This window comes from Morus notabilis, unplaced genomic scaffold (assembly GCF_000414095.1).
Source record: "Morus notabilis unplaced genomic scaffold, ASM41409v2 Scaffold100, whole genome shotgun sequence".
Classification (NCBI taxonomy): Eukaryota; Viridiplantae; Streptophyta; class Magnoliopsida; order Rosales; family Moraceae; genus Morus; species Morus notabilis.
Genome location: NW_010361820.1, coordinates 834,114 through 859,063, shown reverse-complemented (window position 1 = coordinate 859,063; position 24,950 = coordinate 834,114). Strand labels below are relative to the sequence as shown.

General features: G+C 38.2%; 2 protein-coding genes across 2 annotated transcripts in view; one reads left to right on the top strand and one right to left on the bottom strand.

Moving 5' to 3' along the window:
- Positions 1 to 18,685, top strand: part of LOC112092095 — a 22,979-nt gene extending 4,294 nt beyond the window's left edge. The window contains exon 4 of the mRNA XM_024167338.1: positions 18,460 to 18,685. Coding sequence (XP_024023106.1) covers positions 18,460 to 18,490 — 31 coding nt within the window. The 3' untranslated portion in view covers positions 18,491 to 18,685. The remainder of the gene's footprint in view (positions 1 to 18,459) is intronic.
- Positions 18,686 to 24,018: 5,333 nt separating this feature from the next.
- Positions 24,019 to 24,750, bottom strand: LOC21408329. The gene has a single exon (XM_010100681.2). The coding sequence runs from the start codon at positions 24,659 to 24,661 to the stop codon at positions 24,293 to 24,295; it is 369 nt and encodes a 122-aa protein (XP_010098983.1). The 5' UTR covers positions 24,662 to 24,750; the 3' UTR covers positions 24,019 to 24,292.
- Between the last annotated feature and the right edge of the window lie 200 nt (positions 24,751 to 24,950).

Below are 24,950 nucleotides of genomic sequence, written 5' to 3'. Positions count from 1 at the left end.
GGGCAGTTCGGGCAGTTCGGGCAACTCGGGTTTTCGGGCCGAATTCGGGTAAAAATTCAAAAACCTAGCCGTTTTCGGGTATTCGGGTAATTCGGGCACCTCGGGCGGGTCGGGCAAGTCGGGCAGGCGGGAAAAATTCGGGCAAAATTCAAAAATTCGGGCTTCGGGTCGGGCAATTCGGGCACACCAATTTTCGGGCAATTTTCGGGTCGGGCAGTTCGGGCTTGGTCGGAAAAATGCAAAAAAATCCCGGCGGACGGCGGTATACGGTGGTTAGACGGCGGCGGGCAAGGGTGGACATGTCAAATCCGGGCTGCCCGAGCCCGAACCCGAATTTCTTGCTTGGACGGGCGGGAATTGGGCCGGCCCGCCCGAGCCCGAAAAAATTCGGGCTTCGGGCGGCCCGCCGACCGGAAGTTCCAGCACTATTTGGAGAGATGGAGTGTACGGGCAATTAACTTTATAATTATAGACATCGCGAGGATGACTTGTTTTCCCATGGTTATCTAGGTATGCCACTGCCCCTATAGCTGTTTTTCATTGAGGAAAATAATGACCGAAATAGTTTAGGAATTTACCTCTCTTCTAGCCAAAGGACTCTCTTGATTATTTGAAGCCCTTATTCATTTTCTGGTTATTGGTTGTTTGTGGTAATTTTTGAGCAATGTTTTATTATATCAAAGTAACTAATAAGCATAAAATGTCTGGGATATTAGATTAATGGAACTAAATGTGTAATGCCAAAAAAAAGAACACATATATGTTAGCGGATGTGGTTAGATTATCCGTGTATTTTGGGGTTGTAACGCTGTTGTATTTGTTAGCTTTTTTATCTCCTTGTTTTTAGGGAGTTAGGTGGTTAGTTAGACTCGTTCTCCTGGGCTATATAAAGGGTATTTCTCCTGTAAAGTAATTAAGTTTTCTGATTAATAATAGCATTGTTCACATTGTTTTTCTCCTCCATTTAGCTTTTATGGTATCAGAGCATCAAAGGCTACTTATGAGTTGAGAAGAACTAAACAACAGGAATGAGTGGAGGAAGAGGAACTGAGGCTACTTCGGGTACCTCGCAAACTGTCTCCACAATCATTCCCACTGCCGTCATTGAAAACTCACCTATGTCTCTGCAAATCACAACTCACAAACTGAACGGGAAGAATTTTCTCCAATGGTCCCGATCAGCACAAATGGTTATTAGAGGCAAAGGCAAAATCGGATATTTGGATGGAACAATTCCCAAACCGAAGCCTACTGATCCGGCATACTCCAATTGGGACACTCAAAACTCGATGGTGATGGCCTGGCTAATCCATTCCATGGAGGGTAGCGTCAGTGACACGTTCCTGTTTTATCCCACAGCAAAGGAGATATGGGATGCTATGACTTTAGCCTATTCTGACCTCGAGAATTCGTCTCAGTTGTTCGAACTTCGCAACAAAGCCAGAAACCTCAAACAAGAAGACCTTGAAGTGACTCAATACTTCAATTCCTTGAAGAAATTGTGGCAGGAACTCGATCTTTTCAACACTTGTCAATGGAAGGATCCCGAAGACGCTGTTCTTTTTAAGAAAATGCAGGACAAAGATTGCGTCTATGATTTTTTGGTAGGTCTTAACAAAGAACTTGATGAAGTGAGAGGCCGTGTTCTTGGAATGCGACCACTGGCAGCTGTTGATGAAGTTTTTTCTAAAGTTCGGCGTGAAGAATATCGCCGGAGAGTAATGCTTGGAGAAACGGCGACCACTACCATTGAAACCTCGGCGTTAGTTGCACAGACATCAAACAAACGAGGAAACACTCGCTCATCCACCAAAAAGGGGCAGGCCTAGTGCGATCATTGCCAAAAGCCTTACCACAACAAGGAAACCTGCTGGGAGATTCATGGTAAACCAGCCAACTGGGTTCCTAACCGACTCAAAAATCAAGATAGTAAGGGACTTCAAGCCACTCATGACTTAGAACCAGTGCAAAACACTGGGAGTCTCACCCTTTCCAAGGCTCAGATGGAGCAGCTTTGCAATTTGTTCTCTGGAAAGCAACAATCGAGTACTTCTCTTATGGCAAAGAAGAATGAATTCTTTGGAGGCATGACAGAGAAAGGTGAGCCATGGGTTATTGACTCGGGGGCTACTGACCATATGACAAGCTGTCAAAGACTTTTTCAATCATACCCCGAGTCCAGGAAACCATAGAGTTAAGCCTGCTGATGGCTCGTATTCCGTGGTTGCCGGAGTGGGATCCATCAAAATAAATTCCACAATCACCCGTAACTCTGTTCTACATGTTCCAAGTTTATCATGCAATCTTATTTCTATTAGTAAGATTACTAAAGAACTAAATTGTGTGGTTAATTTTTCCTCTTCTACGTGTGTTTTTTAGGACCTGATTACGGGGAGGAAGTTTGGCAGTGCTAAGGAGGTTGAGGGTCTTTAGTACTTTGAACACAATCTATCTGTGAGTTGTCATGCTCATACTGTTGTGGATCACTCTGTCGTTTCTAGGAAAGGACAAATTATTCTACTCCATCGTAGGCTAGGACATCCTAGTTTTTTGTACTTGAAATATTTGTTTCCTTCCTTGTTTCAGAATAGAAATGATTCGTTTCAATGTGAAATTTGCCAATTAGCAAAACATAAACGTGCCTTCTTGCCATCTAACCATATCGTGATTCAAACCCTTTCACTTTAATTCATAGCGACATTTGGGGTCCTTCACGTGTTAAGAGTGTCACTAATCACAAATGGTTTATTACTTTTATCGACGACCATACGCGCGTGTGTTGGGTGTATCTGTTGAAAGATAAATCTGATGCATAGCAAATTTTTTAAATTTTTTATTCCATGGTTCAAACTCAGTTCAATGAAAAAATTAAGATGCTTCGTACTGATAATGGTACCAAATATTTTAACTCCATTCTTGGTAATTTTTTATTGGCAAATGAAATTATTCACCAAAGCTCCTGTGTTGATACACCTAAACAAAACGGGGTCGCCGAACGAAAGAATCACCATTTGTTAGAAGTGGCTAGGTCTCTGTTATTTACAACATGTGTTCCAAAAAGGTTATGGGGTGATGCCATTCTTACTGCATGTTATCTCATTAATCGTTTGCCAACTAGGGTTCTAGAATACCAAACACCGTTAGATTTTCTTCAAAAATCTTTTCCTAATGCTAGGTCGTTTTTTAGCTTAGAGCCCAAGATATTTGGCTGTACAACATTTGTCCACATTCCTAATCAGAACCGTACAAAACTTGATCCAAGGGCAAATAAATGTCTTTTCCTTGGCTATTCTGCCACTCAAAAAGGCTATCGGTGTTACTCCCTTGAAAAAAGGAGATATTTCACATCTGCAGATGTCACCTTTTTTGAAACTTAGCCGTTTTTTCAGGGAAATTCTCTTTAGGGGGAGAATCTGAGTGAAGAGAATATTTTGGAAAATTTTTCACAAAATCCGGGTACAAATGACAGCCTAGACTCGTGTGGGAATTCAACTTTTGAACTATGGGAATATTTTTGGAATCTTCCATCTCAGCCTTTTCTCCATTCAAATTCAACTCCCCAACCAACCGTGGACCCTACTCCAGATAAAAATCAGCAAATCAACCTGACTTCCATTCAAAAGCCAAACTCCTCAAATCCTGCTTTAATTGATACTCCCTCAAATCCACCCGTGACCGAAGTTCCATTCCAAATTCAACTTGAAATTCGGACTTCAATAGAAAATCTAGATGCTCAGAAAAATTAAAACAATCAGCCAATATTTCAAGAAGAAAAACGGATAGAGCAGAGTGGTCTACAACTGTTTGACTTGACCTATTCACGGAAAAAAATGGTCAAAAGGGGTAAAAAATCTTGAACTTTCTCACTGTCAAGATTCTACCTCTGAATCAGGTTCAGGTAAAAATAATCATGATCTCAACATCCCTGTGGCTATGAGAAAGAACAAGAATGTGCACAAAACACCCAATCACAAATTTTGTGGAGTATGATCACTTGTCAACTTCACTCAAAGCACTCGTTGCTAATCTTTCTGAGGTTGATATTCCAAAACCATTGAAGAGGCAATGGGAAAGGAGGATTGGAGGAAGGCTATAATGGAAGAAGTTCGAGCCTTGGAAAAGAGTTGCACATGGAAGATCGTGGACAGACCAAAAGATAAAGTGCCGGTTGGTTATAAATAGGTCTTTACAGTCAAGTATAAAGCCAATGGATCGATTGAACGACAAAAGGCAAGGTTAGTAGCCAAAGGGTACACTCAAACATACAATATTGACTACCAAGAAACATTTACTCCTGTGGCAAAAATCAATACTGTACGTGTTCTACTCTCTTTGGCAGCTAACTTGGAATGGCCACTTCATCAACTCGATGTCAAAAATGCGTTTCTGAATGGTGAACTACAAGAAGTGTTCATGGAACTGCCACTTGGGTTTGAAGGAGACATCAAGGGAGGAAAGGTATGTAGACTGTCACATAAAAGGATTCTATTTTCTGTTATTGATGAATAAACGTATTACATGGTGTTATATAGCTAATTACAGGAGAGAGAATAGGAAATCAAATCATTCCTAAATCAGGAAACCAAATAATCCTGCCTAACCCGAATCCTTGAAATCAAGGGATTTCTAAGTAATTATCCTAATCTATTTACAACTCATTTACACGTCAACACTCCCCCTTAAGCTGAGGAATATATATCTTCCATTCCCAACTTGAATACAAGATCATGGAAACTCGAACTGTTCAATCCCTTTGTTAGAACATCAGCTAATTGTCGTCCTGATGGAACATATGATACACACTAATCCTTCCTCCAATTTCTCGTTGATAAAGTGTCGATCGATTTCAATATGCTTTGTCCTATCATGTTGTATAGGAGTATGAGCAATATTGATGGCTGACTTATTATCACAATAGAGCTTCATAGGACCTTCCCATTTGACTCTCAGATCATCTAGAATAATCTTTAGCCAAAGCAGTTCACACAATCCTTGAGCAATGGCCCTGAATTCTGCTTCTGGCAGATGACCTTGCCACCACGTTATGCTTCTTGCTTCGCCATGTTACCAGATTGCCTCCAAGAAGAGTACAATACCCCGTAGTTGATCTTCTATCCACCAGGGAACCTACATAGTCAGCGTCAGTGTAGGCTTCTAGTGTAAGGGTATTGTTCCTCTTGAACAAAATTCCTTTCCCTGGATTGCCTTTCAAGTAATGTAGAGTACCCTGTAAGCAGCTTGAAGATGAGGTTCTCTTAGGTCATGCATGAATTGACTGATTACGCTCACAGAATATGCTATGTCTGGCCGAGTGTGAGCAAGGTATATGAGTCTACCAACCAACCTCTGGTACATTCTTTTATCGACAATTGGTTCTTCTTTAGCTTCTCCCAACTTATGGTTCGGATCCATTAGAGTAGTGGCTGGCTTACACCCAATCTTCCCTGTTTCTGCTAATAGGTCAGTCACGTACTTTTGCTGAGATATGAAAATCCCTTGTGTAGAATATGCCACCTCAATACCGAGGAAGTACTTCAGTTTCCCTAGCTCCTTTATCTCGAACTCTCTTACTAATCTTTGCTTCAGTTCATGCTTCTCTCTTTCATCATTTTCAGTTACTATGATGTCGTCCACATAGACTAGAAGAGCAGTCACTCCCCCTGCAGCCGAGTGCCTAAGAAGAGAGTGTGGTCACCTTGACTTTGTTCATAAACGAACTCCTTCATTACCTTTGTAAATCTCCCAAACCATGCTCTAGGAGATTGCTTTAACCCATAAAGGGCCTTTCTCAGCTTGCACACTTTGTTACTTGTGTCCCCCTCAAATCCCAGTGGAATATTCATGTAGATTTCTTCATCTAAGTCACCATGGAGAAATGCATTCTTGACATCATACTGTAGTAGATGCCAATTGAAATGAGCTACCAGTGATAGCAAAATTCTCATAGTATTCATTTTTGCGACTGGAGCAAAAGTCTCCTGATAATCCACTCCATAAGTTTGAGTGTATCCCTTGGCCACCAATCTTGCTTTATATCTTTCCAGAGATCCATCAGCCTTGTATTTCAGTGTGAAAATCCACTTGCAATCAACAACATTTTTTCTCTTTGGTTTATTCACAATCTCCCATGTTCTATTCTTTTCTAATGCATTCATCTCCTCTCTCATAGCCTCCCTCCATTCTCCTATCAGAAACAGTATTAGGGATAGCAATGGTGTTTAAACTCGCAATGAACTTTTTGTGGGCTGATGACAGGCGCTTAAGGGAGACATAGTGAGATAGTGGATAGATTGGATGTTTAGTGCACTCTCGGGGACCTTTTCTGACAGCAATAGGAAGGTCGAGGTCATCTGTTGGATCAGTGAATGTTTCAACCTGTTGTGTGTGTAAAGGTGGATTAGATCTTACCGTGATCTCATTCCCAGAGCCTGAGTTGGATTCTTGGACTTGTGGCGGTTCTGGAGCAGCCTTTCTCCTTGAATACACTTGAGAGAACTTTGGAAAATTGTGAGTGACACTGGCTGGGGCAGGAGATGACACGGGTTCAGAGGCAGAATGGGGTGACTCAGAAGTGGTTGGCTCAGAGGACCTGGTTCAACAACACGAACTGGAACACGAGGAAGATCAAGAGTGTTTAGGGGTTCAAATGACTCACAAGGACTATCTTCCATTATTGGAATCTCCCCCTGAAGAGAGGACTTGGAGAAGAAAGGTTTGTTTTCTGTGAAAGTGAAATCGGCAGAGATGTGGAATTTTCTGGATGAAGGGTTGTAACACTTGTACCCCTTTTGAGTGGATGAGTAACTGAGGAAGACACATTTGGTGGCTCGGGGATCTAGCTTGCCTCTATGTTGGCTGTGGACATGGACAAGGGCAGTGCATCCAAAGACCCGTGGTGTGAGACCATTTGAGGTTCTAAAGTGAGGATAGAAAGTATTTAGGAATACTATGGGACTCTTGTTTTCTAACACACGTGAGGGAAGCCTATTAATCATGTATGTGGCTGTAAGAATTGCCTCTCCCTAATAGGACTTAGGAACATTCCCTTGAAAGAGTAAGGCTTGGGTGGTGTTTAGTAAGTGCCCATTTTTCCTCTTGGCTACCCCATTTTGTTGGGGTGTGTTAACACAGGATGAATCATGGATAATGCCTTGTGACTGAAAGTAGGGTGATAAAATTTGATTGAAGTAGTCTCTAGCATTGTCTATCCTAAAGCTTTTTATTTTAACCCCAAATTGGTTTTGAACCATTGAGTGAAAATTAGGTATAACAATACTCACATCAGATTTTTGTTTTAGAAGAAAGAGCCATGTCTCCCAAGTACAATCATCAATCAAAGATACAAACCAACGAGCCCCGGAAATATTAGGTATAGTTGAAGGATCCCATATGTCACTATGAATCAAATGAAAAGGATGAGAACTTCTTTTATTGCTAATAGGAAAAGATACACGAGTATGTTTTGCCAGTTCAAACATCACAATGAAACTCAGAAATATCTAATTCTTGGAATAAATGAGGAAACATGACTTTTAAAACTCCAAAAGATGGATGACCTGGCTTAGGTGATACAGCCAAATGGCATCCTTATTTGAGGAACTGAGAAAAGACAGAGACATATTGCTCCTAATTTTCTGAGATGATTCAAGATGATAAAGGCCGCTCCTTTCCTTAGCAAGTCCAATCCTCCTCCCCGAGCCTTGTTCTTGAAAAACACAATAAGAAGGGAAAAAAGTAGCATAGCATTTAAGGTCATTGGTAAGTTTTTTTAATGGACACAAGGCTGGCCGACAGTTTTGGTACATGGAGGACATTTTTAAGGATAAAGGTAGGTGTGATATGGATATCTCCGGTCCCTGCAACAGTGGCTAAAGAACCATTGGCCACTATAATTTTTCTGTTACTCGGGCATGGGGTGTAGGTGTGGAAGAGTTGAGATGTGAGAGTCATATGGTCTGTGGCACCTGAGTCTATTATCCAGAGGTTATCATAGAATGTTTCTGAGGCATTCATGCAAAATGGAATGGAATGTTTACCTGAAAGAGCTAAGGAGCAGGTCCCTGAAGGCTTATCGAGTGATCCCAACAAGCTTCTCAATCTCTCAATATCTTCCTCGTTGAACCCCCCGATTGTTGAACTGTCCTCAGTTTTGGATTGCTCAGCTATGTGTGCTTGAGGCCTATGCTGACCCCCACGGTTGCCCCATTCTCGGCTTGGTGGCTTACCATTCAGCTTCCAACATGTCTCCTTTGTGTGCCTTGATTTCTTACAATAGGTGCACCAAAGATTGTCCTTGTTCTCCTTCCACTGATTTTCTCTACCAGGATGTTTAGGCGGATCACCCTTTCCTTTCTCTTGGTGATCTGTTTTTGCTACTAAGACTGATTGGTCAATGGTTGGTTGTTCAAGCATAATACTCCTTCGGCTTTCTTCCGCTCGGATCAGTGAGATTGTCTCTTCTAGAGATAGTGTGTTCCCCTTGCCAATGATTTGAACTCTCACTTGATTGAATTTTGGATTCAATCCAGCCAAGAAATCGTATGTCCGATCTCTTTCAATGAAGTTCTTCAAGATGGTAGCATCCTCAGGGCTCTTAATCTCTATCACTCGGTAACGGTCCAGTTCTTGCCACAAATTTTGCAATAGGTTTGCATATTCTGTGACAGATTTGTCTCCTTATTTAGTGGCTCCAGTTTTGATCTTAATCTCGTACACTTGAGCATCATCACGAGCCTTCGAATATGTGCGGTGAATATAATCCCAAATTTGCTTTGCATTAGTCAAGAACATACACGTGTCACTAATTGTTGGATCCATGGAGTCCCATAGCCAGGACATAATCATGGAGTCCTCCTCGTCCCATGCTTCAAAGGCTGGATCCGTCGTTTCTGGCCCCTTTCCAAGCAGGTGATCAAGTCTCCCCTTGCCCTATAGGTATGTGCGAACAATTTGGGTCCATTTGAGATAGTTCTTCCCATTCAGCCTATTGGAGGCTCGGATATTCTGCAAGTCTCTAGTTTTCTGAACAGAATTGACTTCTTCGGAGGGGTTGCTAGAGATGGTGGTTTCTGAGGTTGACATGATGAAGGCAGAATAATGGCAGCGATGAAGGCTAAATCGCAGCAATTAAGGCTGACTGAACAGGGATTATTGACAGGAAAAATAAGAAGGAATGACAGCGATGAAGGCTGGAATACGCAGCAATGAAGGCTGCTCGAGAAAAGAAAAAAAAAGCCCTAGGGCTCTGATACCATGTCACAGAAAAGGATTCTATTTTCTGTTATTGGTGAATAAACGTATTACATGGTGTTATATAGCTAATTACAGGAGAGAGAATAGGAAATCAAATCATTCCCAAAACAGGAAACCAAATAATCCTGCCTAACCCGAATCCCTAAAATCAAGGGATTTCTAACTAATTCTCATAATCTATTTACAACTAATTTACATGTCAACAGACGTAAGAAATCATTGTATGGTTTGAAACAGTCGCCTAAAGCATGATTTGATCGTTTCACTAGATCACACATTGTTTTACAAACATAGAGGTAAGAAAGTCACAATCCTCATTGTTTATGTCGATGATATTGTTCTTACTAGTAATGACGAAGAAGAGACTATAAGGCTGAAGAAAGGGCTGCCCTCGAAATTTGAGATGAAGGATCTCGGAAATTTGAGGTATTTTTTAGGCATGGAAATTGCCAGAAATAAGTCTGGAATCTTCGTATCTCAAAAAATATATGTACTCAACTTATTGAACGAGACGGGAATGCTAGGATGTAAGCCGGTAGATACCCTAATGGATCCTAACAAGAAATTAGGGACGGAAGCTTCAAGTAGTCCTGTGGATAGGGAGAGATTTCAGAGGTTAGTTGGGAGATTAATTTACCTTTCTCATACTCGACCGGACATCGGATTTGCTGTGAGCTGCATAAGTCAGTTTATGCATGATCCTACCGAGGAACACATGGAAGCTGTCTTTAGGGTCCTAAGATATTTAAAGGGCACTCCAGGAAGAGGATTATTCTTCAAGAAAAGTGAATCAAGAAGCATTGAGGCCTACACAGATGCAGATTGGGTTGGTTCCGTGAGTGATAGATGGTTTACATCAGGCTACTGCACTTTAGTGTGGGCAAATTTAGTGACTTGGAGAAAGTAAGAAGCAAACCGTCGTGGCTCGAAATAGTATTGAAGCAGAACTACGATCACTTGCACATGGTGTATGTGAGCTCTTGTGGTTAAGGAAGTTACTGGGAGAACTAAAGATGGAAGTACCGGTTCCTTTGAAGCTCTACTGTGACAATAAGGCCGCAATCAACATCTCTCATAATCCAGTTCATCATGACAAAACTAAACACGTTGAGGTGGATCGGCATTTCATTAAGGAAAAGATTGAAGATAGGACAATATGTGTTACATATGTTCCAACATCGGAGCAAGCAGCGGATCTTCTAACCAAAGGTCTTGGAAGACCACTGTTTGAAAAGCTAGTGGACAAGCTCGGGATGTACAACCTGTACTGCCGAGCTTGAAGGGCAGTATTAGGGGATGTGGTTAGATTATTAGTGTATTTTGGGGTTGTAACGCTATTGTATTTATTAGCTTTTCTATCTCCTTGTTTTTAGGGAGTTAGGTGGTTAGTTAGACCCGTTCTCCTAGGTTATATAAAGAGTATTTCTTAATTAAGTTTTCTGATTAATAATAGCAAAGTTCACATTGTTTTTCTCCTCCATTTAGCTTTTAATATATATATATATATACATACATATATACATATATATATATATATATTGAAAGTGTATAAAAGTAAAGGACCGGTTTGGAAAACTCGAGTATAACTAAGAGGACTGGCTAACTGAAATTAGAAAGCAAAGATTGGGACCAACTGACTGGATAAGGAAAGTAAATAAAATGATCAACTAACTAGATTAGATATTTGAATCTACATAAATGAAAATAATTGAATCTATGTTGAGATTTCCAAATCAATTAGGGAAGATTCCTAAGAATTATCCCTGATATTTTGTGTATAAATTAGGAGAAGAATCCGGTGTTACTTACCAGATTCTAATTTTATATTTTCCTCGTTTAGTGGGTTTGTTTTCTTATTTAGTTACAATCTAAGATTAGTCAAAGCTTTTCTACTTGTATATATATGTGTACCGATTGATTCAAGAAATAAGAATTGATATTCATTCTTCTCAATTACCTACATGGTATCAGAGCCTTAGGCTCATATTTTTGGAAATTAATCTCCTTCAGTTTTGCTGCCTCTCACAACCTTATTCTCACGGCAAGCCTCTTCTTTTCCAGGTTACTGGCCTTATCCTCTTGGCTGGTTTCTAATATTTCCTTCCCTCTTTCTCCCGATCTTATCAGGGATATATTTTTTCTTTTCAACACTTCACGTCACTGTTTCTTCCTGTCCGAACACTCTTCACCAGCATTCTTGAATGGCCAAATACGGCATGGCAACAGAGAAGTCCACCTCAACCTCGGAAGACAGTTCCAGCACCGAAGTTTCATCCACAATCAATTCCCATGGAGGACCAGAAAACACATCAATTCTCATTATCGGGCACAAGCTCAATGGCCACAACTACCTGCAATGGTCACAATCGGTGATGATGTTCATTTGTGGTAAGGGCAAAGATGAATATCTCACTGGTGAGATCACAATTCTAGAGAAAAGGGACCCTAAATACAGAACATGATCATGTCGTGGCTGATCAATTCTATGAATAACGAAATAGGAGAAAATTTTCTCTTATATAGGACTGCAAAGGAGATATGGGACGCAGTACGGGAAACCTACTCTAGCTCGGAAAACATCTCGAAATTGTTTGAGATTGAAGCTGCACTCCATGATCTACGTCAAGGAGACCTCACGGTAACACAATACTACAATACTACAATACTTTCACTTGTCATTGGCTGCATCTAGATATGTTTGAAGTCCATCCATGGAAGTGTACTGAAGATACAAAGCTACACCGGAAAATAGTGGAGCAAAAAAAGACCTTCAAATTTCTTCTCGGTCTCAACAAAATTCTAGACGAGGTCAGAGGAAGAGTAATGGGTACAAAGCCTTTCCCAAGCATAAGGGAAGCTTTCTCAGAGGTTCGTCGGGAGGAAAGGCGGAAGAAGTTGATGATGGGCTCTCAAAATTCCGCTCCAACTCTTGAAGGATCCGCATCAACTCTTGAAGGATCCGCATTGGCCACTCGAGGATCACAAAATAGTGTTGCTAACAACAGGCAAAGAAAAGGAAGACCTTGGTGTGATCACTGCCGCATACCGGGACACCTCAGGGAGACTTGCTGGAAGATCCACGGTAAACCATCTGATTGGAAGCCTTCTCGATCAAACAATGATCAAGAAGGTAGAATCAATGTTGCTGCCGCTACTGGTGACAGGGAAAATCACACCACTTCTGCTTCACAGGCTGAAAACAGTCCTTTCACAAAGGAACAACTTGAGGTACTCCAGAAGCTGCTTAGCCAGAATGTCATGACTCAAACAAACAATAATATCCCGGGTTCTAGCATGCTAGCACATAAAGGTAATCTTTCAAATGCCTTTGCGGTTAATAAATGTCATACAAATCCTTGGATTGTTGACTCAGGAGCCTCGGATCATATGACGAGAGATGCCTCCATATTTCACGAGTATAGTCCAAGTCTTGAGAACCATACAGTCCGCATAGCAGATGGTTCCGCATCCAGAGTTAAGGGAACATGATTAGTGAAAGTCACTAAGGAAATAACCCTTCATTCGGTTCTTTATGTTCCTAATTTGGACTGCAATTTACTTTCTATTAGTAAATTAACTCGTGATCTCAATTGTGTGACTAAATTTTTCCCAAACCATTGTGAATTTCAAGAATTGAATTCGGGGAAGACGATTGGCAGTGCCGATGAGTGTTTTGGGCTCTATCTCCTCAAGGACAATATTTCTTCAAGAAGGCAATCTCAGAATAAAAGTGGTGGATCATTCAAGAGTCAGTCTTGTTTAAACACTTGTGTCAATAAAGATAGTGAAATTATGTTATGGCACTATTGTCTTGGTCATCCCAATTTCATATATCTCAGAACTTTGTTTCCATCATTGTTTATCAATAAAAGTCTAAAGTTTTTTAATTGTGAAGTCTGCCAACTTGCTAAACACACTCGTAGTAGCTATCTTAACTCTTCATACAAACCTTCCCGTCCCTTTGCCTTAATTCATAGTGATGTATGGGGACCCTCAAGAGTAAAAATATCACTGGAACTAGGTGGTTTGTGTCTTTTGTTGATGATCATACTCGCTTAACATGGGTATTTCTTATGAAAAAAAAGTCTGAAGTTGGATAAATTTTTCAGAATTTCAATTCTATGATACAGACACAATTTCAAACCAAGATTCAAATCCTTAAAAATGACAATGCCAAAGAATACTTTGAATCAATTATTAGAACCTATCTCATGAGTCAAGGGATTGTCCACTTAAGTTCTTGTGTTGATACCCCTCAACAAAATGGGGTTGCCGAGAGGAAGAACATGCACCTATTAGAGGTGGCTCGGTCACTCATGTTCACCACTCATGTTCCAAAATATTTATGGGGAGAAGCCATACTCACAGCCACATACCTCATCAATGGATGCCCTCCAAAATCCTTAAGTTCCAAACTCTGTGCAATGTTGTTCTTCGACATTTCCCACACACCAAATTTATCTCATCATTAGCTCCAAAGATATTTGGATGCTCTGCTTTTGTTCATATACACTCTCAACATCGTGGGAAGTTAGATCCTAAATCCATTAAATGTGTCTTTCTTGGGTACTCCTCACATCAAAAAGGGTATAAGTGTTACTCTCCTACAACCAAAAGGTTCTACAACTCAATGGATGTGACATTTTTTAAACATCAATCATTCTTTTCCAAACTTGTAATTTAGGGGGAGAACATGAGAGAATTTCAGCTTTGGGATCTTGAATTTCAGCCTTCAGATTCTACCAATCAATCCGAGAGTCATCCTCCTGAGAGTCATTCTCCTACACCGAGTCCACTGAGTCTATCTCGTGTCCATGACAGTCCCGGTCCAAATAGTTCTAGTCCACCCCTTCAGCTTCAACAAAACGATGACAATAACAAAGAGTTGATTGTTTACTCCAAGAGGAAGAAGTCTGGAAAGGAGATAGAGCACACAATGCCTCTCATACTAGACCATGAAGCTGATCTGGATTCAATGACTACACAAGTTCACTCAGGTAAGGATAATTTAGATGTTACAATACCTGCTATGGAGAACTTAGATGTTCCAATTGCCTTGAGGAAAGGTGTCAGAACTTGCACGAATCATCTTATTAGCCGATTTGTCTCATATGCGAAACTATCACCATCATACAGGGCCTTTGTGTCTACTATTGATAGTATGCAGGTTCCCAACTCTATTCAAGAGGCTCTCAAACACTCAAAATGGAGGAAGGCAATTAATGAAGAAATCCAAGCATTGGAGAAAAATGGCACATGGGTGTTAACCGATCTTCCCCCAGATAAGAAGACTGTCGGATGTAAGTGGATTTTCACTATCAAACACAAGGCTGATGGAAGTATTGAGAGACTAAAAGCTCGACTAGTTGCTAAAGGGTTCACTCAGTCTTATGGAATAGATTATCAGGAAACATTTGCTCCAGTGGCTAAACTAAACACTATCAGAGTCCTTTTTTCCCTTGCAGCAAACAAAGACTGGCCCCTACATCAACTGGATGTAAAAAATACATTTTTGAATGGTGATCTTGAAGAAGATGTGTACATAGAAATACCTCTAGGATTGGAATCAACCGTGGAAAGCAGCAAGGTGTGCAAACTCAAGAAGTCTTTGTATGGACTCAAACAATCTTCTCGTGCATGGTTTGACAGGTTTGCAAAGTCAGTTGTGGGATATGGATTCACTCAATGTCAAGCAGATCACACACTGTTCGTGAAGTTCTCCTCAGAAAACAAAGCAGTAGTCTTAATTGTATATGTTGATGACATCATTCTGACAGGTGACTATGAGGAGGAATTATTGAGAGTGAAAGCAGTTCTAGCCAAGGAATTTGAAATCAAAGATCTTGGCAATCTCAGATATTTTCTTGGAATGGAGGTAGCTCGATACAAGCAAGGAATTTTTGTCTCTCAACGAAAGTATGTCCTGGATCTGCTAAAGGAAACAGGAATGCTAGAGTGTAAACCATTTGACACACCAATGGATCCAACTAAGAAGATAACAGCTATAAGAGATTCTGCACTAGTTGATAGGGGGAGATACTAAAGACTTGTAGGACGGCTTATCTACCTCTCTCACACAAGACCTGACATCGGCTTTCCTGTAGTGAGTCAGTTCATGCACAATCCTACAGAAGAACACATGGAAGCTGTGTATAGAATCTTGAGGTACCTAAAAATGACTCCAGGAAAGGGTATACTTTACAGGAGGACTGGAAATTAGGATATTGAGATTAACTCAGATGCAGACTGGGCGGGAGATGTAAAGGACATGCGATCAACAATTGGTTATTGTGCCTATGTTTGAGGAAATCTTGTCACATGGAGGAGAAAGAAACAACCAGTGGTCTCAAGGAGCAGTGCAGAAGCTGAGTTTAGAGCATTGGCCCTTGGTATTTGTGAAGGAATGTGGATAAGCAAACTACTCAAGGAGTTGGGGATAACAAGTGAAAAACCTATCAAGCTGTTTTGTGACAATCAATAAACTATATGCATCGCCAAGAATCCGGTACATCATGACATTACTAAGCACATTGAGATTGATCGTCATTTCATCTCAGAGAAGATTGATAACTCAATAATACAGCTGATCTATACCCCCACACAATCTCAAGTGGTAGATGTACTCACGAAAGCTCTTCCAAGAACAAGTTTTGAAGAATTGAATCACAAGCTGTGTTTGTTCAACATCTACAACTCAGCTTAAGGGGGAATGTTGAGATTTCCGAATCAATTAGGGAAGATTCCTAGGAATTATCCCTGATATTTTGTGTATAAATTAGGAGAAGAATCCGGTGTTACTTACCATATTCTAATTTTATATTTTCCTAGTTTAGTGGGTTTGTTTCCTTATTTAGTTACAATCTAAGATTAGTCAAAACTTTCCTACTTGTATATATATGTGTACCGACTGATTCAAGAAATAAGAATTGATATTCATTCTTCTCAATTACCTACAATCTACATAACTGAAAATAAATTAAGGACAAGTTATATACTGGAGGTAGCAAAAAAAAAAAAAAAATGCAGTTAAGTGCTAAATGAAATAAAGAATTTCAAACTAAGAGAGAAACGGGAATAGAAGCGAGAAAATAATTTTATTAGATGACTTTGTATTTTGAATATGCACATAATATCACAAATGCAATTTTGAAGTAAGGGGTATGTGGACCAATAGTTCTCAAATTGAGCTTTTGATCTTGTTTTGAAAAAGAAAGAAAGGTTTGATGTTTAGGAAATGTTTGTAATGAAATGTGGGATAAGTGAGTTTTGGTAACTATCTAGAGAAAGAACAGAGTGGGTAGTGAGAGAAATGAGAGAGTGGCTGAATTACTAAAGGTTGGTCTGTATCTCTCCCTCTAAAATGGGTAAGTAGGTTAGTATTTATAGACTCTCTCACCTAAGAATCTGTTAGGAACCTGGGTTTTTCTTAGCACAATTCACAACGCAGAAGCTAAGAACAAGAGAAATTGAGAGATTAACAGGGATTTTTATTGATTAACTTAAACACCAGCTCATACAAGCCAAAACCAGCCAGAGAAAATCGAAGAAAATATAAAGGATAGACTGGAGTATTTGAGGACTCCAGAGAACCCTAATTCTAAACCTTAACAATGGTGGTATTTGAGAGACCACCAGCTCTCCAAAGTGTTTTCCAAAATCCCAAATGATCTGACCTGCCCTCTAACCCATAATTCCTCCTTATACTATTAACTCTCTTGTAAGCACTACTAACACACTACTAACTAAACTCTAACAGCCCACTAACCCTGGTCCTGTTGTTTCTTTTCCTTTCTAATTCCACTTAGTTGGTCCTGTTGGTCCTGTTAATTTTTCTCCAGTAATTGGTCCTTTACTTTCATGCACGTTTACTTCTATTAACCTTACCCTTAACATTTTATGCTTAACATTTTATTAGTGTAAATAGAAGTATAGTTCAAAATTACCACAAACATTATTAAGTTTAGTTAAAAAAAAAGGTTTTAAAAACTCAAAACCAAGGGTCTTATGCAAAAAAGAGGAGTGATTACAAGATTTAAAATGACACTTGTTGACGAAAACAAGGTGGCAAAAACTTCCTATCAGCTAGACAACAAGATAACAAGATTTAAAAAGCTTGCTACTAGTAGGACATCAAGAGAACAAGTGTCAAAAACCTCCCGCCACTTGTACAATTATGGAAACAAGTGTCAAAGAGTTCGCTATCCATTTGACATCAAGGTTTTTTGACACTTGTTTTCACTACTGTCCTAGTGACAAAGGTTTTTTTTGACAATTGTTCGCTTAATGTGCAACTGATAGAAAGCTCTTCACACCTTGTTATCTTGTTGTCCTAAGCATTATCATTTTCAATCTTCTAATTGCTACCCTCCTTTGTAAACAGCCCTTGGTTTTCAGTTTTTAAAACCAACTTCCGTTTTTAACTACTTCATTTTGTCAATAACACAGAGTTTACCCCAAACCATTGGTTTTGCTGATGAAATGTTAACTGTGTGATAACATATATTGGCCGACAAACATTATGGTGAACTTGTCTATGCTCCTCTTATGTGCTCTACTTATTTTCTCGATTGAAAAGAAAAGGGGAAAAAAAAGAATTTTTGAGTTTTATATTTTTAGTCTTGGAATCGATGGTGGTTTAGTACGACGTTTTGCTACAGACTTGTGCTTAAATTTAAACACTAGTTTGAAGAATGGTAAGGAGTGAACTTTTTTTTTTTTTTTTTTTTTTTTTTTTTTTTTTCTTTTTGCTTGTTGTTTAAGCACTAGTTCAACAAATGATAATGAGAACCTTGATTCCTTGCCTTGTCTTTCTCGGACGAACTCATGTCCTGTCTTTGAAGTCACTGTACTCCTTTTCTTAGAGGAATCTTTGAAAAGAATAGAACAAAGAAAGTGGAAGGTCCATTTACTAAGTGTAGGCAAATTATTTTTCACTTATGAATGCTAAGGAATCATGCATGTTATTAATATCAAATGCTGATCAAGAATATGTCACTCTTTACCATTAACGGCTCGTTTAGAAGGTATAGTTAAACCATGATTCTTCACATTTGAAATTCAAATTTTTTATGAGAAGAAAATACTGTAGCACAATCATTGATTTGAGTTTGAGTATATAAAACAAACGGGCTCTGAACTCCCATATAAAGCATCTTTCAATTTATTGCCTTCTCTAGTATGTTTGTTCCTTTAACAGATATATTCCAGAACGGATCTATATGATATAGAGAGCAAATAAACTCTCCAGATTTTAGAAAGCAGGTTTTGCATTGGATTTGCGTTCTTCTTAATTGATTCTTGGGATCTCTGTGGACCTCTACACCCCAGTGACGCCTCAGCCCTGAGGACAGGAAAGAAGATACGTTTTCTAGACATTCATCAAATAAGTAGCGTAAGGACAAGTTTGGATTTTTATTTTTATTTTTATTTTTTTGTTGCATCTTTCATGAAATATTGAGATATTGTATCCATTTATAGTGGAATAGTTGCTACATCTTTTTCTTGTGAAAGAAATTTGGCTTAAGATTTCTGTTGTGATTTTAGTTGGTTGCTTGTTAAATAATGTAGAATGATGGTTTTGTTTAGTTCAACTGCTGCCTTTTGTTATGGGTAGAGATAGAATTTTAGATGTTGGGATTTGAATTAACAGATATAGAGATGAGTTAAAGAGTATTTGCGTTAGACAAAACTACTTTGGTTTTTTCAATTATTTCAAGTTTTTATCTTTCCCAACAAAAAAAAAAAAAGAGTTTAATGTTCTTGCTGTTTTTTCAATTGAATCATGCCTCAATTAAGAATAAGAATTAAGCATCGATGAAAGAAACCTAACTCTTTGTATGCACTGTAACCCAGAAAGTCCAAAAAGAACAGAGTATTGTATTATAAAAAATAAAAAAGAAGAAGAAGAAGAAATGGAGATTGGATCTTCTCACCTAGCATAATTGGGTCTATTTGGCCACGCAATTTAAATACAAAAACGTGTTTGGCTAATGTTTTTTGGGAACAATTTTTTAAAAAACAAAATCATCAAAAATAGAAAATTCAGAAAACAATACTTTCCAGTTTAAAAGGGTTTGAAAGGGAATGCGCTCACAAAGTCTCACATTAGCTAGATATGGAATTGGGGAAGAGTATAAAAAGGTTTGGGCTGCTCTTAAAATTTAGTCAAAGAGAAAATTGTTGAGAATGTATGAATTTCAACTTTTATTCTTCATTCTTGATTAATATATATATATATATATATTTTAACTTGATTAATAATCTTTTGAGCAACAAGTAATATCAAAGCTGGATTCTTGATGTATACCACTTGTTGGATTCTTAATCCTAACTTTTTAGTTCAGAACCCCAAAACAAAACATTTTTTCTGGTAGCGTATATAGTTGTATATCATACACAAATATTCACTCTCCCGTCACATGAACATCATTTCCTTTACAACCTACATGTATTCAATATTCCATGTCTCATGGTTGAAAGCCATTTTTTTTTCCTAGTAGCGTGTATAGTTAGTTGTATATCCTAAACATAAATATTCACTCTCCCATCACATGAACGTCATTTCCTTCTATTAAATATTCCATATCTCATGGTTGAAATGAAAGGCCTAAAACTTCTTCTTAAAGAGTTGAGGCCAACAAGCACCCAGGCTTGTACTATAAAACACCTCAAAACAATCCTTGGTACTATAAAACACCCCAAAAAAAGTTGCCGTTAAAGCTCCGGTGACTCACCGGCGTTAAATGCCAAACATTTTGAGCAGCATCATAAAAGGCCAATGGCGTCCCAGAATGACTCAATATCATTGCAACACCGCGCACAATTTGGTGTGGAAAGTGTTAAAACCTTTCATCTTACTAGGCATGATACAATTATAAAGTCCAATGTTTACAAAATAATTTCTTTCCTAAATTAGCCACTTTAATTGTTTTTAATTATATTTTATACCTAGTTTAAACCTTGTAAATGGCATAATATCAAGTGTCAACTCAAAAAATGAATCTCATTCTTTATTTTACATCCAACAAGTCAACTCACTGAAAGCTCACTTGTGAAGGAACTTGGCCTTTGCGGTGCTCTCCACCCTTGTTTGACGAGCAGCGCTAAAGATTAGAAGCAATCAAAATCTGAATTCCATTCCTCCCTATCAATTTAAAGCCCAACGAACCTTTGTTGTTCCTCCATTTCTGCCCCATCAAAATCTCGCTTCGGGACATAGTAAATTTTGACAGACCGAAAGATATTCATAGAATATGTTGGAATAGATTTTCCAACTAACTGTTAATATAAAGATGTAAAATCTGTTGGACAACCTCATGTTAATAATTAGACGTCCTAACTCTATGTAATCCCATATTAATATGAACGTGAATATTTAGAATCCTCTGTGTAAGGCAATAAGTCGGTATAATTAGGCTCCACAACTTAACATTAAGTCGGTAAGGTATAATTAGGCTCCACAACTTAACATCTCAAAACTTATAGTAAGACTAATACTACATAGTAAATTTACGAGAGTAGAGTTAAAATATATCTTTTTTTTTTTTCAAAAAAAATATTAGGAATAGCAAAAATTACATGACAATTATTTTAATGATTTCATGTTTATACTCTAAACTGGTGTAGTGGTTATTTTAGTGATAAATTTTTGTGATTTGTAATATATATATATATATAGGAAATGTTTCTCATCCGGCACATGAAATCATCTGCCTGACCGGTCTGCTCAATAATTGTGGGCTGTCGGATTGAAATCAGTGCCTCTTTCCTCTAATCAACACCAAGAACTTCATCAAATTAGAACCCTCCAAGTCCCTGACCAGCGTTATATATATAAATATATATATTTTTGCTATATCTTTAAATTTTGCTAGGATGTCTAAAAAACATATCGATTATAATAAAATTTTATTTACTTGTATGGACTATAATAAGTGTTTAATTTACTAGTATTCCCTACCGGCATTGAAATCCTCCGCATATGATGAAGATGGAGCATGCGCCTGTTGGAAAATGGCTTGGTCCCATATTTTGAGGCATGATTTGAGTGAGATCTATTTTATACTGATGACAGGTCAAGAGGGATTTTTGTTCTCTTTCATGAGAAAATTAATATGATATATTCATATGCTCAAAATAATGCACGAGTAAATGGGAAATTGACACTCAAAGTGCACATGTAGAGTCGAGAAAATTAAGAAAATTAAGGCCCTTGATGTTTAAATGTGATCCTCTGGTTGTTTATGGATAAAATTATAAGCATATAGGCTTTCTCCTGTGCGTCTACTACTCGTCTCTGCTTGTCCTCATCAAGACATTTGTTCATCTGGATTTTTGTTCTGCAATCATCTGTTTTTGTTCGTCTAATTTCCATTATATTATTTATTACATATTATGCGTAACACAAACTACCCTGTCCGATATTATACTATCCTCATTTATAGTCACTATTTTATGAATTTGATTTTTTTCAAAGAATTAAAGTCGAAATTTTGTAACGTAGGCAAAAACTAAAAATTAAATGCTTGCTAGTTGCTAGCAAGAAAAAACAAAAACAGTGTTCACAAAGAATCTGTAACGGATTGCTCAAAAAAAAAAAAAAAAAATCTGTAACGGAAAATTCAGAACTATTATTTATTTCTGTTTCTTAAATTTAATGAATGCATCCCACTTTTCTCGAAGATGATTGGAAACTATTGGAGTGGTGAAATCTAAATAAATAAAGGCTTGGTTCGTTGTTCAGATTTGTAAGATTTAGGCCTAGTTCACTTCGCAGATTTAAATTTTCAATTCAAGTTGAGATGTGACATTTTCTGAGAATTTTTAATTGTAGTAAAAAAAGTTAGACGTGACATTTTCAGAGAGTTTTTAACTGTAGCAGAAAAAGTTAGATGTGACATTTTCAGAGAGCTTTTAACTGTAAAAATTAGGAACTGAAAACTCGAATCGGTGAAATGAACGAGGCCTTAGTTTGAATTATGGTGATTTGAATTGTGATTTGAACCGGTAGTTGGATACGTAAATAAATTATAATTTAGATTGCGAATAAAATCTAAATTGTGTTTAGATAAAGTGTTAAAAACTGTTATTAGAATTTTGTAATAAATATTATAAAATCTCATTGTAAATCACTAAAAAATATGCAATATGTATATAGATTTATTTCTCTCTTCATTATAAACATATTAAAAAAAAAATTACCTCAATAAGAATTAAAACGAAGAAATAATTACATTCTTAAATTTAAAATTGAGGAGAGAGAAAAAATAAAATCCGAATTAGATTGTGATTTAGAGGGAAAAGTCGAGCCAAAACCGATCTTTGTTCTCAGTTTCAGTCATAAGTGGTCGGTTAAAACCGAACCAAACCGACCACCTAGAAGGAAAAAATTAGGTATTGCACTGAGAAGTTAGAGTCAAACCCTCAACCTCAGAAACTACTACGCCACGCGGATTTTAGTAGAAACTCCGTGTTTCGTATATATTTATCACGTATTTTGGGGTTTCAAAACTTCTAAATGACAGATTTTAGGAAGTCCGACATGGACAACACACCAACAATTCTCTCCTCCCACTCCATATATAAGAAACGACGCCAGCTTAAGCATACAAAGCAAAGATAAAGCTTTTTCTGATTTTACTTTTGTATATTTTAAGGTTTTATAATTATAATGCTTTAAAAACCTTTTCTTTTTTTTTTTTTTTAAATTTGACTACTATTAGTGGTTAAAATTTAGAACAAAAACATAGTTAAAGTTTTTTATTGTAGCATGTTCAATTGTAAAGCTTAAAAATGAAGGCTTATAATTATAAGCTTTTTCATTTTTAGTTTAAAATATGTTTTTTTTAGAATTCTAATTACGAAAGTAGTTAAAATTTTGAAAAAAAGAACATGTAAATTTTTTTTAACAAGAGAAAACCGACCGTAAATTAACCATTTAAAATTGAGTGTTGTAGTCGATTTGATTAAAAATGTCGGTTTTCGTCCGATATTCACCCTTACTTATTAATGGTTTGAACTGTTTAGTCTATTAAGCATTAATTTGAACCTATTAAAAGAATTGGGAAGGATATACTCATGAATAGTAAACTTTTACATAAATATCGTCATAGTACGTGGGTATATTCCAGTTGGGATACTTGATGACGGTAGAAAAGTTCGATCGAGGATCTTAAGGAATATCCAAACATACCATAATCATACCAACCAATGACCCAAATAACCAACACCCACTTGCTAGATTTACGTATCCACCACCACACACAATCCAAAGCCAAATCCCACTCTTACAGACCATTAATCTTAACCTTCCCTCCATAGTCCCAAACATATATTGTCAAATGAAATAACCAAAAAAAAAAAAAAAAACCCCAAAAAAAAAGAGAGAGAGGGAGAGAGAATGAGTCAACTAGCATATTTGTTTAGAATAATTTTAACAGCATTTTTTTTAAAATGATTTTAACAGCATACTTTGTGAGAGTTAAAAAATAATAAAAATACTCGGAACACATTAGATATGAAATTTGGGTTTAAAAAATTTCAAGAAAGGGTCATCGTATGAGCAACTATTAGCTATTTTATTAAAATTTCAAATGATTTCAAAAATCTGCAGTTTACTATGTAATTTCTGAAAATAAAAAAGAAAATAAACAAATGCACCGTCCAGGCTTACGCACTCTGTGGGACCCAGAAGATGATTATACGTTAATTTTACTCCAAAGTACATTAATTCCAACAAGTCATGGGGATAAGAACAAACAACAGTAATTAGGCATCAATCAAACTCAGCCACATCGCATAATCCATTAATGTTGTTTCACAAATCACAATTATTGAGCTCAATACAAAGCAGCGTCACTAGCACATATTTATGTATATATACACTTCTCTATATACACCCTAATTTCTACAGCCCACGGAATCAAATTTAACACGAATACGTCATTTTCAACTCCTAATTTCTCGGGAACGAATTTACTTATCCACAAAACCACCCCCACCCAAAAAAAAAAAAAAACTAAGGCTGCGCCGGTGCCGGAACTCACAGATCGGAGCCGTTCTTGAAGTCGAAGGCGAGCCTCGAGGCGATCGCCGAGTGATACATGACATCGTGAAACGAAGCCGTTTCCTTCGTCAGCATCCTGAGCCGCTTCGCCTTCTCCTCCGTGAAGCATCCGGGAGCGAAGCGCGAGGATCTGGAAGGCTCCGATCCGCCGTCAGATTTCTCCGGCGAATCCGCTCTACCGTCGGCGTCAATGTAGTCCGGTTCCGACGACCATCCGAAGAGCGGGGTCCACCAACTGGCTGAGGAGGACGAGGAGGTTTTCCGGCGAGCGTGATCGGACTTAGGGTTCGGGATCGCGCAGGATCGGACGAGGGAGGGTCGAAAGTGAAGCAGATTTGTCGCCATTTTTAGAGAGAGAAAGAGAAAGGGGATTTTGGTTTTTAGAGAGAGAAAATGGAAGATAGAGGTATTGGAGGGGATGAGTTACAGTTGGGCCGCCTATTTATGGGGTTAGGGTAGGGGAGGCGAGCGAAAGTGGAGGAAAAGGATAAGAGTGGACACGTGGCGGTGATCGCTAGAGAGACGTGTGGGCTCCATTATGCGCTTTTTAATTACTTTTTTACCGGCTATTCCGGTCTCCTTCATGCGCGTTTTCCATTGTCTGGACAGGGAGTCAGCTATGACACGGACGAGG

Coding starts and splice junctions, on each gene's coding strand:
- LOC21408329 (XM_010100681.2), bottom strand. CDS start 24,661: ATGGCGACAAATCTGCTTCACTTTCGACCCTCCCTCGTCCGATCCTGC.